The 14,924-nt window shown below is 34.4% G+C and overlaps 1 protein-coding gene across 11 annotated transcripts in view; it reads left to right on the top strand.

Moving 5' to 3' along the window:
* PPIP5K2 (diphosphoinositol pentakisphosphate kinase 2) overlaps positions 1 to 13,794 on the top strand; it is a 72,883-nt gene extending 59,089 nt beyond the window's left edge. For 9 of the 11 annotated variants that reach the window (XM_032403904.1, XM_032403902.1, XM_032403900.1 and 6 more), the window contains 3 exons: positions 185 to 325; positions 4,141 to 4,266; positions 10,264 to 11,996. In XM_032403904.1, coding sequence (XP_032259795.1) covers positions 185 to 325; positions 4,141 to 4,266; positions 10,264 to 10,376 — 380 coding nt within the window. In that variant the 3' untranslated portion in view covers positions 10,377 to 11,996. Of the gene's footprint in view, positions 1 to 184; positions 326 to 4,140; positions 4,267 to 10,263 lie in introns of all 11 variants that reach the window. The other 2 variants (XM_032403910.1, XM_032403907.1) reach the window with 1 other exon arrangement.
* Positions 13,795 to 14,924: the final 1,130 nt, after the last annotated feature.

Below are 14,924 nucleotides of genomic sequence, written 5' to 3'. Positions count from 1 at the left end.
CTTTTGTCACATCTTGTTCCAATCCCATATTGCATAGCATCTGGTGTCATGACTTCAGAGATCTCATGTGTCTGCATGTGATAGATTGGAAAGACCTGACCCATACAGTTCTAAGCAATGGTCGTCTTCCTTCTCAATTAAAGATTTTTTAAATATCCAAATTTTCTTCATTTCTTTTTTTCAGGCTTTGAGTTGTATTCCATGGTACCATCTATTTGTCCTCTAGAGACTCTTCACAATGCCCTGTCTTTAAAGCAGGTGGATGAATTTCTTGCTTCCATTGCTTCTCCATCAAGTGAAGTTCCACGGAAGACTCCTGAAATTTGTAGGAAAATTATTTTTATTACTATCATTATTATTATTATTATCATTTTGTGGCAGTAGATATTATCTGAATATAAAAAGAATTATAACAACAAACTCAACTAGTGGTAGTGAATAGAATTTTACGAGAAAAGGGGGTATAAAGGAACATTATTTGGAATTCTTTGGTGTAATTACTATGCAGTGTGCCACTTTTCTTGACTCTTCCCAAAAATCTTTTTCTTTCCAAAAAGGAAAAAGAAAAATCTAAGACCCAGCAATAGAAGTCAACAATATAGAGTCGTGGTCTTTTTTCACATTCTTATCGTGTGTCATTTTATAATAAGCTTTTTAAAAATTACAAAATATCATTTGTCATTAACCCACACATGCACACATGCCTATCCCCACAACAGCTCTGGTAAGTAGTCATTCTGATTGAGAAGGAGCTCTTGACTAAAGAGAGCAAATTAGGACAAAAGGGTTTTCAAGTTATGTTCTTCAGAAAATATTCTGAAAAGGTTCATTCATCGAAGAAAGGGGATTCATGGCTCAGTAAGTTTTGGAAACTGTATATTATATCCTACCTCTCTTTGGAGAGATAGAGTTATATTAGTGTAGAAATAGCTAAGGTTCTTTTGTAAGGAAAGCTGTATACCCAGATTTTCCAAAACTTTTTTGAGAAGGCACGTTTTTGGTGACACGTTTAAACATTCTATAGCACTATTGTAAGGGATATCATTTTGAGAAACCCTTAGGGCTACCTTTTTGGGTGTGAGAAGTCAGCTGACTGCTGTCATTCTCAGCTCTATAGGATCCATCAGCACGCTGGAATTTCCAGTTGAGGATGCATCCAGTTTGGGGAGAGCATGCTCTGCTCTGTTAAGAATCTTGCTGGGGCTAGTCATATCTTCAGAAAGTCACAAACTTTCAATGTATACCTTTCTCCTTTTCATAAGGTGCATACTGTAAATCTCTTTCTCTAAAGAATGAAATTGGAGGTCTGGGAATGAAAGCCCCTTTCACGTGTTGCTGTTATCCTCTTCCCTTTCTGACTACCACGTTGTATTATTCTAGAGAGTTCTGTTCACATTGTATTCTGTCTGAATGGTGCCCCCTGCATTTCTGGAGTATAGTGGCTTCTTCCCTTTTCTTACACTTTTGGTAGTAGAGGTCAACATTGAATCATTATAGTAATGGAGAGATATCTGGGCATTCTAAAATACTTTTAGGAATGGTTTTAGGAAGTAGGTTTTAATTTCAAAATCTGCATATGAATGTGTCTGGTTCTGAGAACTGATAATACTCCAAATGAAATAACTTCTCTAAGCTCTATGAAGTCAAAGTTAGGAAAACGGAAGCATGTTCATCTCACTTTCTTCTCTGTTAGCTGATAGAATGGCCAGTGCTTTTCCTCAGATTGCAGTAGAGAACCTGAATGAATTCTCATTTACCCTTTACCCCCTTTATGCTTGATGTTTCACTTCTTCCCTGGGTAAGGATTTATAATCTTAAAATAGAGATGAAAGAAAGATTCTAATTATTAAATTAGAATTTAGGATAGATATCAATGCTATTTAGACTTTAGAAGATTTTCAGTGAATGACAAGGGAAATAGCAGTAATGACATCTGTTTTGGGAAGAGAATTGTGGGATATTTACAAAAAGATCATCTTTGAAGTTATATTCTGTGATGCTGTTATATTATGTTGGCTTTATTTCTGTGGTTAGTGAATTCAGTTCATCAGAGTATATTATTGAGGTATATTAATGAAGGATATTAAATTCCTTTTCCAGTTCAGGTTAGCTCTTCTCTATATCATGGATACAAGTTGTACTCCAAGCCCTGTAGCTCTTCTAAAATTTCCTGCCATTACTTACTAAAGGAACTAGATGAGAACATAAATACAGTTAATGCAGTTCATAGAATTGGATAAACCTTAGAGTGCATCTGGTTCATTGGTCTTCAATCTGTATTCCCAAGAGCTTTTAGAAGTTCCATGAGGAAGAGGATGCTGAGTGGTTAGGCCTTATGTCTTGTGTGGCTGCTTCAACCAGAGTATCTGTTTTCATCCATTTTATTTAAGATTTCATTTGGGAAAAATTTACTGTTTAAAGAAAAAAACTTAGACACCATTGAGGAAATCAAGTAGTTAGTGATCAAGCAAGACTAAAATCCAGGTCTTCTAAAGTGTATGGTTTTTTAAATTATTTTTGAATAGTACAGAAAATAGATGCTAATTATAATAAAAGTTATCTGAAGCCTACATTTTATACTGTAACTGCAGAATTAATAGTAATCAGAGTATATTTACATTATTTATACTTAATTCCCTGAATTGTCAAGGAATTAGCATCATAATATAGACTCTACTGATTTTGTGCTGTTTATAACACAGAAGCTGACATTGTTAATCCTCTGTCATTCAGAAAGGCTTTTTCCTCACTTAGGACAAAATTAATCAATTTTGTGGTAGCTAGTAGATAGGTTACAATGGGACACTAACAGAATCAGATGGGGGGGAAGGTGTGGAAATGCTAATTGGATAAGTTAGAGATGGAAGTTAACAGGATAAAATATACAAGCAGGAAAGAGCTTAGTAGTGGTGTCCTGCTTTACATGGTACTTTAGGGATTTTTTTCATCATTTGTGTATTATGTCATTAAACTTGGAACTTCTGCCATTGGGATTTATATTCATTCAGTGTACATAGATAGCAGCCATCTAAGGCACAGTTGCTATAATTTAGCCCACATATTTATTTTTCAGAGACATGCTGTTTATTGCTATCATATCCTCCCCCCAAATTGCAAAAACAGCCAAATCTTGTTTTTTTGTTAACTCCCCACCTCCCTTTGGTTAGGAACTCAGAAGCTCATGCCACTAGCTCTCCTGCTCTGACCTATCCTTCCCCAGAGGAATTCATACTTAAGAATTATCCCTACTTTTTCAAATAAATAAATAAAAATCTTTAAAAAGGGGGGGGGGCGACGCCTGGGTGGCTCAGTCCTTAAGCGTCTGCCTTCGGCTCAGGTCATGATCCCAGGGTCCTGGGATCGAGCCCCGCATCGGGCTCCCTGCTCCTCCAAAGGGAAGCCTGCTTCTCCCTCTCCCACTCCCCCTGCTTGTGTTCCCTCTCTCGCTGTCTCTCTCTCTGTCAAATAAATAAATAAAAATCTTAAAAAAAAAAGAATTATCCCTACTTTTCCTTGTCACCTCTTAATTGCCCCACTGTGATTAGAAAGAAAGAAAAAAAAAATCTTTAAAATTCCCTTTCATTAAGATAAATCTCAACTAGATAATAGAGGAAGACAATCTGATTTATTTTATTACTTATAATCTATTAGTTTATTCTTAAATATAATAGTTTAATAGACCATAGTATTTATAAATTAACTATCCCTGAATCTCCACTTCATATTTTTAAGAGAAAAAGAATTTGGGACCCTGTCTTTTTTTTTTCTTTTTTTTTTTTTTAACCAGGCAGTAAAACTGTCATAAGCCCTCTGCTATCCCTTAGGAATCTGAGTTTCTATCAGGGCAGTATAAAATTATGTCTGTTGCTCTATTCTTGTTGGCATACCTTTGGTAAAGACTGTTAAATGCTTATTATTTACAGTAGAAACAGAACATCTATTTGGCTAAGAGCATGAGAGAACTTTTTATAGGAAAGATGATTTTGCTGCATTTACTCCATAAGCCTTACATTGTCTATTTTCTCCTGTAATGTATATTCATAAGTCCACTAAATATGTCATTAGAAATTTCTAAAATGTAAGAACTTGGCAGAAATAATCAAACTGCCATATCTGTTGTGTTTTTTTTTTTTTTTCCAGCTTCTACAGCTTCACGTTCCAGTCCAGTAATGAGAAGAAAAATATCTTTAAATACATATACACCTGCAAAGATCCTCCCAACACCACCAGCTACCTTAAAGAGTACGAAAGCAAGCAGCAAACCAGGTTAGAACTGTGTGTGAATTTATGGATTCTGTATAGCAATTAGAGGAGTAATAATAGCTTGCTTTTTGAGTTTAAAATCTGTTTTTAGGAAGGATCATTACAATTCCTAGAGTTAAAAACTGTTATTGTAGTCTATTGATGTACTTACATTTTTTTCTCTGTTGTCTCTCCCACCCCATATCTGTTAATAAAATATATTTCATACTGATACTTTTCTGCAAACCAACTTATGAACTCTTTTTGCTTTTCTTTTGAGCCTAGGCATTATTTTAGTCATTTTATATGAAATTTTTTTCTCTTTTTTTACAGTGTCTTAATTCTCCATTCTCAGGCAACTTTGGTGTTGTTGTGGTTTTTTTTTGTAAGATTTTATTTTTTAAGTAATCTCTACACCCAACCTGGAACTTGAACTCACAACCCCAAGATTAAGAGTCACACTCTACCAACTGAGCCAGCCAAGCGCCCCGACTTTTTTCTGTTTTTACTTTTTGGCATATTTGATTGTGTGATTGATCCTTCCTGAAATCTTATCTTATTCTGACTTCCACAATGTACTCTGTCTTGGTGCTCTTTCCCTTTATCTGATTCTTCTTCTTTTCTTGTTTGACAGTCATTCTTCTTCCTACTTTCCTATGCCAAACAAGGACATTCAACGGTTCTCTTTTTTCTTACCTTATATTTTTTTTTCTTCAGAGAATTCTAGGTAGCTCCGAGGTTTTGACTGTATCCTCACTGGAAATCTCTTAATTCTATTCCTCATGTTAGTGCTCTCAAATATTCTTTTGGTTAAGAGTTAGTGCTCGGGAGTAGGAGGAACCTAGATTAAAATCTCAGCTCTACTACTTGTTAGCTATATGATCTTGGGTAAGTTACTTAACTTCTCTGATCCTCGGTTTCATAGTCATAAAATCAGGGTAATAGTTCCTCTTTTAAAGGTTGTCAGAAATGAATCCAATAATATATGTAAAGTACTTGACACACACAGTAAACACTCACTAAATGTTAGCTGCTATTGTTGTTACAGTGTTGCCAAACTATTCACTTCCCCCCAAATAAATCCCTTTGACACTCAGGTCATTTTTCTTCTTCTTCTAAAATGTTCTCCCCTTACTTTCCACTCTTCAAACCCCAACCCAGCCCCCTCCACTGGTGATATATTTATATGATTACCAAAACAAGAACTCCAATGACACTCTACTACTGACTTGTTTTTATACCTAATTATAGCTCTGTCAGATTATCAGACCTTACAAATTAAAGGCAGTATCTTAAATATATTTAAACTTAGTACATTCCAACTAATCAGAATATGCAGGTACAGACAACTGAAATCTTAAATATAAATCTTAATATCTTAGTACCTTAAATATAAATTATCATGTATTCCATATACAGCTCAAAGCTAACATTTGTATAGTTTTTTTATGCTACAAAGCGCTTTTTTATTCTTAAATTTCTAAACGTGGCCCATGGCCATGCCATTATGGATGAAAAGTTGCAGAGAGGTTGTGACTTATCCCAGTTCACATAACTAGTAATTGGTAGACCTAGGATTTGAATACTCTTTGAATCATGGTACATTGTTGTTCTCTACATATTAGACACATAATAAATGCATTATTTCATAAGCATTTTTAAATAATAACGATGAAGTGGTATTATATTTGACTTTTCAAATAAAACATAGGCCAATAAAAGCCAATCTTGCATTTCTGGGATAAGCCCTACTTGGGAATGATGAATAATTTATTTATATGTTGTTGAATTCAGTTTGACTTTGAGGATTTGGGCACCTGCATTTGTGAAAGATAGTGATTGGTCTGTAGTTGTTGTTTTTATTTGTTTGTTTTGTTTGTTTGTTTTTGTAATGTCTTTTAGATTTTGGTATCAGGTGGATGCTGGCTTCATAAAACGATTTGGGAAATATTTCTTCCTCTTTCTCTTTTCTGAATGAGTTTTTGTAAGATAGGTATTTCTTAAATTTTGATAGAATTAATTTTTTGTTTCATTTTAGTGATGGCTTTGATAACTTGTATTTTTCAAGGAATTTGTTCATTTTATCTAAGTTGTCGACTTTCTGGTTACTTTAGTATCCTTTTAATGACTGTGGTAATAACGTCCATTATTTATGATACTGATAATATGTGTTGTGGGTTTTTTCCTTTATTACTCTCACTAGGGAATTATCCATTCTGTTGGTGTTCTCAAAGAGCTAGATTTTAGCTGTTTGTTTTATATTTCATTGATTTCTGCTCTTTAATATTTTATTCCTTCACTTATTTTGGATTTACTTTTATCCTCTGTAGTTTCTTAAGTCACTTTTTGTTAGACATTTCTTCTCTTGTTATATAAACATTTAAAGCTGTAAGTTTCCCTCTTTCAGCTACATTTCACAAAAGTTAAATTTTATTTTGATTCTCATTCAGTTAAAAATATTTTCTAATTCACATTGTGATTTATTCTTTGAGTCCTGGAGTATTTAGAAACATATTGGTTAATTTCCAAATATTTGGGGGTGAGGATGTGAATATCTTGTTACTAATTCCTTGTTTCATTGCATCGCAATTACAAAACATACACTGTTTTGTAACATACACTGATTGCAGTCTTTTACATGTGAAACTTTTTTTTTTATGGCTTACCATTTGGACTTGGTACATCTTAAATGTACCAAGAGCACTAAAAAAGAAATTTTATTCCATAGTTCATTGGTATCATGTTCTATCAGTACCCATTAGGTCAGAATTGCTGATAATCTTATTCAGATCTTCTGTGTCTTTACCATTTTGAGGGGTGGGGACATGTGCACAGGAGGAGAGGTTCTCATTATTGTATCAGTTGCTTAGAGAGCAATTTCCACTCACAACTGTAGAGTTGGGTGTTTCTACCTTTAATTCAGTCAGTTTTTATTCTGTGCTTTGAAGCTTTTTTATTACGTACATATATATTTCATATGCCTTCCTAAGGTATTGACCCATTTATCATCATGAAATCTCCCTCTGATTCCTAGTAATGCTTTGTCTTAAAGTTAATTTAATCTGTTGTGAATCTTGCTACTTCACATTTCTTATGCTTACTGTATGCATGGAGTATTTTTCCAAACAATCTGTGTCTTCATATTTAAGAGATTTTTTTTTTTTTTTGTAGGCAATATACATTTGGCTTTTTAAAAAACCCATTCTAACAATATCTGCCTTATAGTTGCAATGTTTACAGTTCATTAACATTGTAATTATTGATATGGTTGGGTTAGATCTACTATTTTATTGTATTTTCTGTTTATACCTTCTGATTGTTATTCTTTTATTCTTTTCTTCCTTGTTTTGTATTGTATTAATTCAGTATTTTTTAGTATTTTATTTAACTTATCTATTAGCTTTTTAGCTTTATCTTTTTGCATTATTCTTTTATTGGTGGCTGTAAATACACATCTCTCACTTTTCATGGTCTACTTAGAGATAATGTTATACTCAAAATGTGGAAGCCTTGCAACTATAGATTCATTTACCTTCCTCTCCTCCCATCCTTAACACATAGTTATCCATGTGTGTTACTTCCACATATATTATAAAGGCTACAATACAGTGTTAAAATATTTGCTTTAAACAGTCATATGTATTTTAAAGAAATTAAGAAGAGAAAAAAAGTCTTTTATTTATCCACACGTTAGCCATCAGTTTTTATTCCTTTCCTAAGTCTTTGTTTCCATGTGGTTTTATTTGCTTTCAACCTGAATCTTTTTAGCATTTCTTATACTGCAGGTCTGTTACTGTATTTAAAAAAGTATTTATTTTACCCTCATTCTTGAAAAGAAGTTTTGCTAGATAGACATAATTCTAGGAAGAAAGTTTTTTTTTTTGTTATTTTTGTTTTTTTCCCCCAGCCCTTAAAAGGTGTTGTTCCTGTTTTCTGGTTCCCCTTGTTTCTGAGAGAAGTCTTTGTTAATTGAACTGTTCCAATGTATGCAGTGAGTTAATGAATTATTTTTTTCTGCTTCCTTTCAATATTTTCCCTTTATCTTTGACTCTCAGCAGTTTGACTATGGCAAGCCTGCCTAGGACTTTTTTTTTTTTTTTTAATATTCTAGATTGATGTTCACTTTTTCCTCTCCATTCTGCTGTTAACCTATCTAGTGGATTTTTATTCTTTAGTTTTAGACACTTTTTGATTCTTTTAATTTTTTCTCTTCAGAGATTTCCTATATTCTTATTCATTATAAGCAATCTTTTCCTTTGTTCTTGAGTATAGTTAAAATACTTGCTTTAAAAATCTTGTGTAACTAATCTGGCTGATCTCAGGATTGGTCTCTATCAGTTTATCCATTCTCAAGAAGAAAGATGTTTTCCTGTTTCTTCATACATTGAGTAATTTTGGATTGTATCCTACACATTATGAATGAGATGTTGTATAAAGGCCAAACTGTTATTTTTTGTTATATTTCTCCCAAGAGTATTGAGTTGTTTGGGTTCTTTTAAAGCAAAGAGTTAACCTTGGCTGAACTCAGATTGCAAAACTGTGTCCCTTGAAGTCATTGGCAGCTCACATTTCACTTCATTTCTTTTAGCCTCAGCTGGACTTCTTGGAGCTTACCCTGCTCATGACATAAATGTGATCAGGTTTATACAAAGAATTGGGGGCTTTCCCTTTCTGGGATCTCCCACCTGATTTCCAGCAGCTATAGTTGCTCTAATACTTATCTTCTGGTTTTTAATGCTACTAAGAATGAGTTCTATGTTGGAGTTTTAGTCATTGCACATGGTTCAGACTGGATACTCTGGATACTGGCCTTAGGCCAAAAGCTTTTTTTTTTTTTTTTTTTTTGAGAGAAACAGCTTGTGAGCCATGAGCGGGGTCAGAGGGAGGGTGGGTGGAACAGAGGGGCAAAGGGAGAGGGAGAGAGAGAATCCCAAGCAGGCTCCACACCCAGAGCAACGTGGTCACAACCCTGAGATCATGGCCAGAGCTGAAATCAAGAGTCATACACTCAACTGAGCCACCCAGGCACCCCATTTTTTTAAGGCCAAAGCTTTTTAGAAAATGTGTGTGTTGGGGGTACTCAACATGAATTCCCTTCTTCCAAGTGTTGATTTTTTTCCAGTATGCCCCTGCTTTTGTTTACTCTTCAGTGTCTTCAAATAGTTGTTTTTCATATTTTATCCAAAGTTTATACTTGCTTTCTGTAGGAGAATTGGTCTGACAGAAGCTTCCCATCCATACTGGAAGTGTAATCTGGCTTAGAATAGTTTTTTAGTAACTCATTAGGGCTTGATTTGGGTTTAGATATAGAAGGATGATTTCTAAGTGAAGAATGTTTATAGTTTTCTAACCTTCGGAATTTTTATTTATTTTTTTTAAGATTTTATTTATTTATTTGACAGCGCACAAGCAGGGGGAGGAGAGGGAGAAGCAGACTCCCCACTGAGCAACGAGCCCAATGCGGGTCTCGATCCCAGGACCCTGAGATCATGACCTGAGCCGAAGGCAGATGCTTAACCAACCAAGCCACTCAGGCGCCCCACCTTCAGACTTTTTAAATAGTGGTGACATAAGAGATAGAGTAGAAAGTAGATGTTTATAGGGAAATGATGAGTTCAGTTTAAAACATATTATGTTTGCTGTCAATCATCTATACAGAGATTTCTAGTAGGATATCCAGGGTACACAGATCTTGAAGTAAGGAGAAGACCTGGGACAGAAGTGCACATTTGAAGATGGTTAGCAAAATAGATGGTAGTTAAAAATGATGAATAGATTAGTTTTCCAGGAAGAATGTAGAGTGAAAAGAGAAATTTGTTTTGTGAACACAACCCATTGACATTACTTTTTTGTATTGGTGTTGAATTCTAAAAAGTTAAAAGGTTAAAAATGCTCTATTGAGTGTTTACAATGTTTCATTTATATCACAATTAAAATTAATTATTTTTGTCACTTAGCAGTATTATTTGAACATGAATTGCTTGTGAAAATCTAAGCAATAGTTTTTCTCTTTTTGTATAGCTACCAGCGGACCTTCTAATGCAGTTGTTCCTAATACCTCATCTCGAAAAAAGAATATAACTAACAAAACAGAAATGCATGAACACAAAAAAACCACTGCGAAAAAGAAATAAAATTTTAGCAGAAGCTGGACCTCCTTAAATATATGAAAATCACGTGTCCAATAGAAAAGGACACATAATAAACCTTGGCTGAAAACTGTCAAAGCAAGTAGTTTATGTTTCTCCTTATACATCTCTGAATTCATTTTAAAATATGTTAAATCTAGAGAATTCATCATATATATTCAGGTAAGGAACTTTTCTCATGATCTTGAAATGTTTAAGACAATGTTCATTAACATGAGCAGCAAAAGTTATGGTGATGAAGGTCTGTCATTCTTAATGTTATGTTTACCATGTGCCCTTGGTAAAGACAAGGACAGAAAAGCCCAGCTAGCTTGTACCAGTGTCCCATCAATAATGCTGTTTACTCAAGAATCTGTGAGGTGACCTCCATATACACTTTCATTTTCATGGGATTTTATCTTAGCTGTAGAAACCTATAGCTTGGGTTAGAATTTGGCAGTCAGGATTACTGATTGCAGATTTTTTAAATGTATTTCCAAAGAGATTTCATTGACCATTTAGATTAGAAACTTTCCCCCCCCAATTGTTAGAATTACAGATATGCTGCAATATTTAATAACTGGAGTATTAGCATATGGGTTATTTTTTCAATATGTGCTTTGAGTTTTTTTATTGTGTGTTATTTAAAATATTACATATACAGCTGGGATAACTACACCTTTATGCACATAAATTTCTATATTAATTTGTAGAAAATACTTTCTTTGTATATTTCCTTACCATAAGGTGCTTTTGCTTATCAGGAAAATTTTGCTTCATGTGTTGGGAAGAAAGACAGCTTTAGATTTTTTTTTTTTTTTTTAAGAGATATAGTTGACAAGTTTATAAACATTACATTTATTTTCAGAGTTCTTTTTAGATCTAAGGAAATCAGTTCAGAAATGGATATCATCAATGTGAGAATGTCTGAATTCTGTAGTTAGTAGATATTATGTATAGCACCTCCTTTTTTAGCATTTCCATTCTTATCTCTAGTGTATCAGTTGATCTCACTAAGAAAGCTTAAAGATTGAACATTTGCTCTTTTCAAATGATTAGATTTTGAAAGGATGTTGAGATCATTGTTTTGTGATTTCATCTGTGATGTGAAAAAATATTTATTATCCTTGGTGCTTTTTTCCCCCTAATGCACAAATAATTATAAACCACTTGAAATGACTTAAAGTGTAAACCAAACAGTACAAGCTGATAAGAATTCCATGCATTGCCATACAGATCACTTAAATTGCTAAAACTTTAGTTTGAAGCTTATGTTTAGGCAATTACTGAATTCTCATATGAACACAACTATTAAAATTCTTTAGGAGACTCTCCTGACTTTAGATCATCATCTAAGAATTGACTTTTAGAAAATAAGCATATTATGTGTTAGTTTTAAAAGTACCAGATGCAAAAGTCACAAATATATACAATTATATGTTTATATACTTCACGTGAATGTAATTGTATTATGTGGAGACATGTCTTTTAAACAATTGAACGTACCTAGGCTTTCTGTATGTGAAAATGTTAATGTGGTCAGTGTGGGAGTAAGAAACTACTTTTATTTTTTAAGTGAAACTGAATTAAAATATTTTATTTCAAGAATCAGAGAGTGACTTACATGGCAAATTATTTTTTATTCCTGTTCTTTATCTCTTTCCTTTTAGCTTACAAAGTAGAAATAAATGAAGAAAACTATTTGAGTATTAAACAGTGCTATCTTAGATATGAAATAAAACTTACTGTTGGCCGTACACATTGCAATATATTTCCTAGACATTAACTAGAAAAGTTTAACACAGCTCACTTTTTCTATTGTTATACAAGAACTATGATTTCACTGTAGTCACTAAACTCGGTAATATTTTTGTGTAGACTGGACAGTCTGATTTGAAAGAATCTTTGAGTCATTTTCTAAAACGACAAAAAGGCCTATAGATAAGAGCAAGAAATTATAGTTATCACTATTTAGTGGAAGTTTGACTGAATCATCTGTTTCTCACATGCTTCTGTCCCTGGAAGGTGTATTTTTTGTTTGTTTTAAATACTGGAAGACACTGCTTCTCGCAGTCTAATCCCGCAATCAGGAAAGAGATGAGAAAGCGCAGCCTGAAGAACCGCCCAGCCATTCTGGGATGTTGGTCTTCATAGCACATTATTCGTTCTTTCTATCCTCATCCATACATCTGAACTCAGACTTAACTTTGCCCGTGAAGTTGTTCTGGCAGCTTTTGCTGTCCTGGTTCTATTGAGTTCTCACAGTCCATCCTCAACACCAGGAAATATTTTGGGGGTGTTTTACCAACCTCAGGTTAAAGGAGAAAAATGTGCTGAGCAGCTTTCTCCTGTTTCCTTTGAGCAGGAAATGGAGGCAGAAGAGAAACAGTAAAGGGAGAAAGCACTTGTGACAGTGTGCTTCGTGTGCAAAAGGGCAATAGATGGCCATGAAGAGAGAAAAGTTAAATGTACAGTTCTTCAAGAAATACTTAATTAAAACTCTTTAGAGGAGAGAAAAGTCTATTTTGAACAGTATTGCCCAGATTTCCCTCCAGGTTTTGCTGACTCTTGCCCTGCATGTCCACTACTACCTAGTTCCGTGCCAGTTTGAACTAAGATTTTACTTTTTTGTCTTGTGTTCATATGTTAATGGAAAGTCCTCAGTATTTCCTTTTGTGTTTTTCAAAGTTTGCTTTCCATATAGTGTTCATTAATGTTACATCATTTTATCCTTGACTTATCTGGACAGCATCGACTGCCTGTATTCTTCTTAGTCAGGTACGGATCGCTTCTGCAATGGCTCAGCGGTTCCCTCTCTAGCCCCTCTCCACTTCTCATAAACTACCTAGAGCTGTCACCACCAGCAGCATTCTTACCGTGGGGACAATTTTATATTCCTTCTGAAGGAGTCACTTGTCATAAGGAGTCCAAGTAGAAACAGCTCTCCCTTTGTACAGAAACATAGGTACCAAACTATTGCCATGTGAAGTTTTCTTTATATGGGTCAATTTTTTTGAAGGTCTACTCTATTTTCAGAGAATGGAGAACTATATAAGATCGATTATTTTATACCATATGTAAATTATATTTTGATTAAATATATGATTTAGATCTTCTATAACCTTTTCCTTTGGTCCATGTGCTTAGTCATGACTTGAGACAGAGGTAAATGAAACTTTTCACTTAGGGATTTTCTGCTTTTATTGTCTGGTTTTTATTTTTTTTCTCTATTGTATGTGGCTATGTTTCCCGTTGCATATGAATTCACGACTGCTAGATTTCCAGTGTGGGTATCACCTTTATCATTATAGCAATATCTTTTGTTGTTGTTGTTTCGCTGGATGCTTTTGTCCTGTAATTTAAAATGTCAGATATTAAAATTATGACTAGTGTTTTAATTTAGCTTACATTTGCTTGATACACCTTTATTCATCCCTGTATTTTTTTGTATTTTTGTCACTTTGTTTAGGTATTTTAAAATAGTATATAGTGAGTTTTGCTTTGTGATTCAATTTTAGGATTCCTCTTATTTCATACATTAGTGTAGTCTTTTCATATGTAATATATCTTTGCTTTTAGGTTAATGCTTTCTATTTTTATTGCTTTTGTTATTTTTTTTATCTTTTTGTAAAAGAATACTTTTCATTCCAAGTAAGAAAAACTCCAGTTGAAACTTAAAATCATTAAGGAAATTTATAACACATTTCTGAAAGTCCACAGATGGAGTGGGTTCCAGCCACAGTTCTCTCAGTCCATACTGTCTTCGAGGACCCAGGTTCTCTCCCTCACTCCTATAGCATAGTACAGGCTTTATCCCAAAGTTGTTTTCCCTCATGTTCACAAAATGGCTGCTCATGGCAGTCAGCATTGTATGTTTCCTTGTTCATATCCAACACAACAAAAATTGAGGAAAATTCTCCCTTAACCATGGAATAGTAAGTCTTTCATTTCCATGTGATTGGGCCAACTTATTTGGTCATCTATCCACTCCTGGATGATTAACATTGTCTAGGAGAATTCGATGGGCTTGTTGGCTCTGGAGTTGGTGATAGGGTCAAGTTCCCCCAAAAGCCTCAGCATTGTGGATAGTTTGGACCAATTAATGCTTTATTGTGGAAGGCTGGTCTGTGCATAGTAGGGTGTTTAACAACATTCCTATGTGAAGCTGCAAGAGTTGAGGTAGTCAATTAAGACAATGAACCAAAATGAAAATAAAAATCAAGTCTCTGTTTACTTACTGTGATAATGTAAGCAAGAGGCCAAAAAGCAAAGTAGTATCGGCTCCTCACTTCTTCTTTGTCCCCGTCCCCCGCCTCACCCCCCACTGAATGGCACTGGGCAAGGGTCAATCACATGATATGCAGTGCAGATGGAGGAAATAGTCTCACTGCTGAGGAGCACTGAGCAAAAGATTCCTGCCATTTCATGAACCCAGGGGACAGGAGAGGGAGAGAAGGAAAGGCTAGAAGTGGAAAAAATAGAGCGGAGAAGTGCATCTTGGTCAAGACCTCTCCCCAATAAGAAGGTCTCAGTGGAGACACCTTAACATTGCCT

This window comes from Phoca vitulina, unplaced genomic scaffold (genome assembly GCF_004348235.1).
Source record: "Phoca vitulina isolate PV1807 unplaced genomic scaffold, GSC_HSeal_1.0 scaffold6, whole genome shotgun sequence".
Taxonomy (NCBI): Eukaryota; Metazoa; Chordata; class Mammalia; order Carnivora; family Phocidae; genus Phoca; species Phoca vitulina.
The sequence above is the reverse complement of the archived record's forward strand: the minus strand, read 5'-3'. Positions and strand labels throughout refer to the sequence as shown.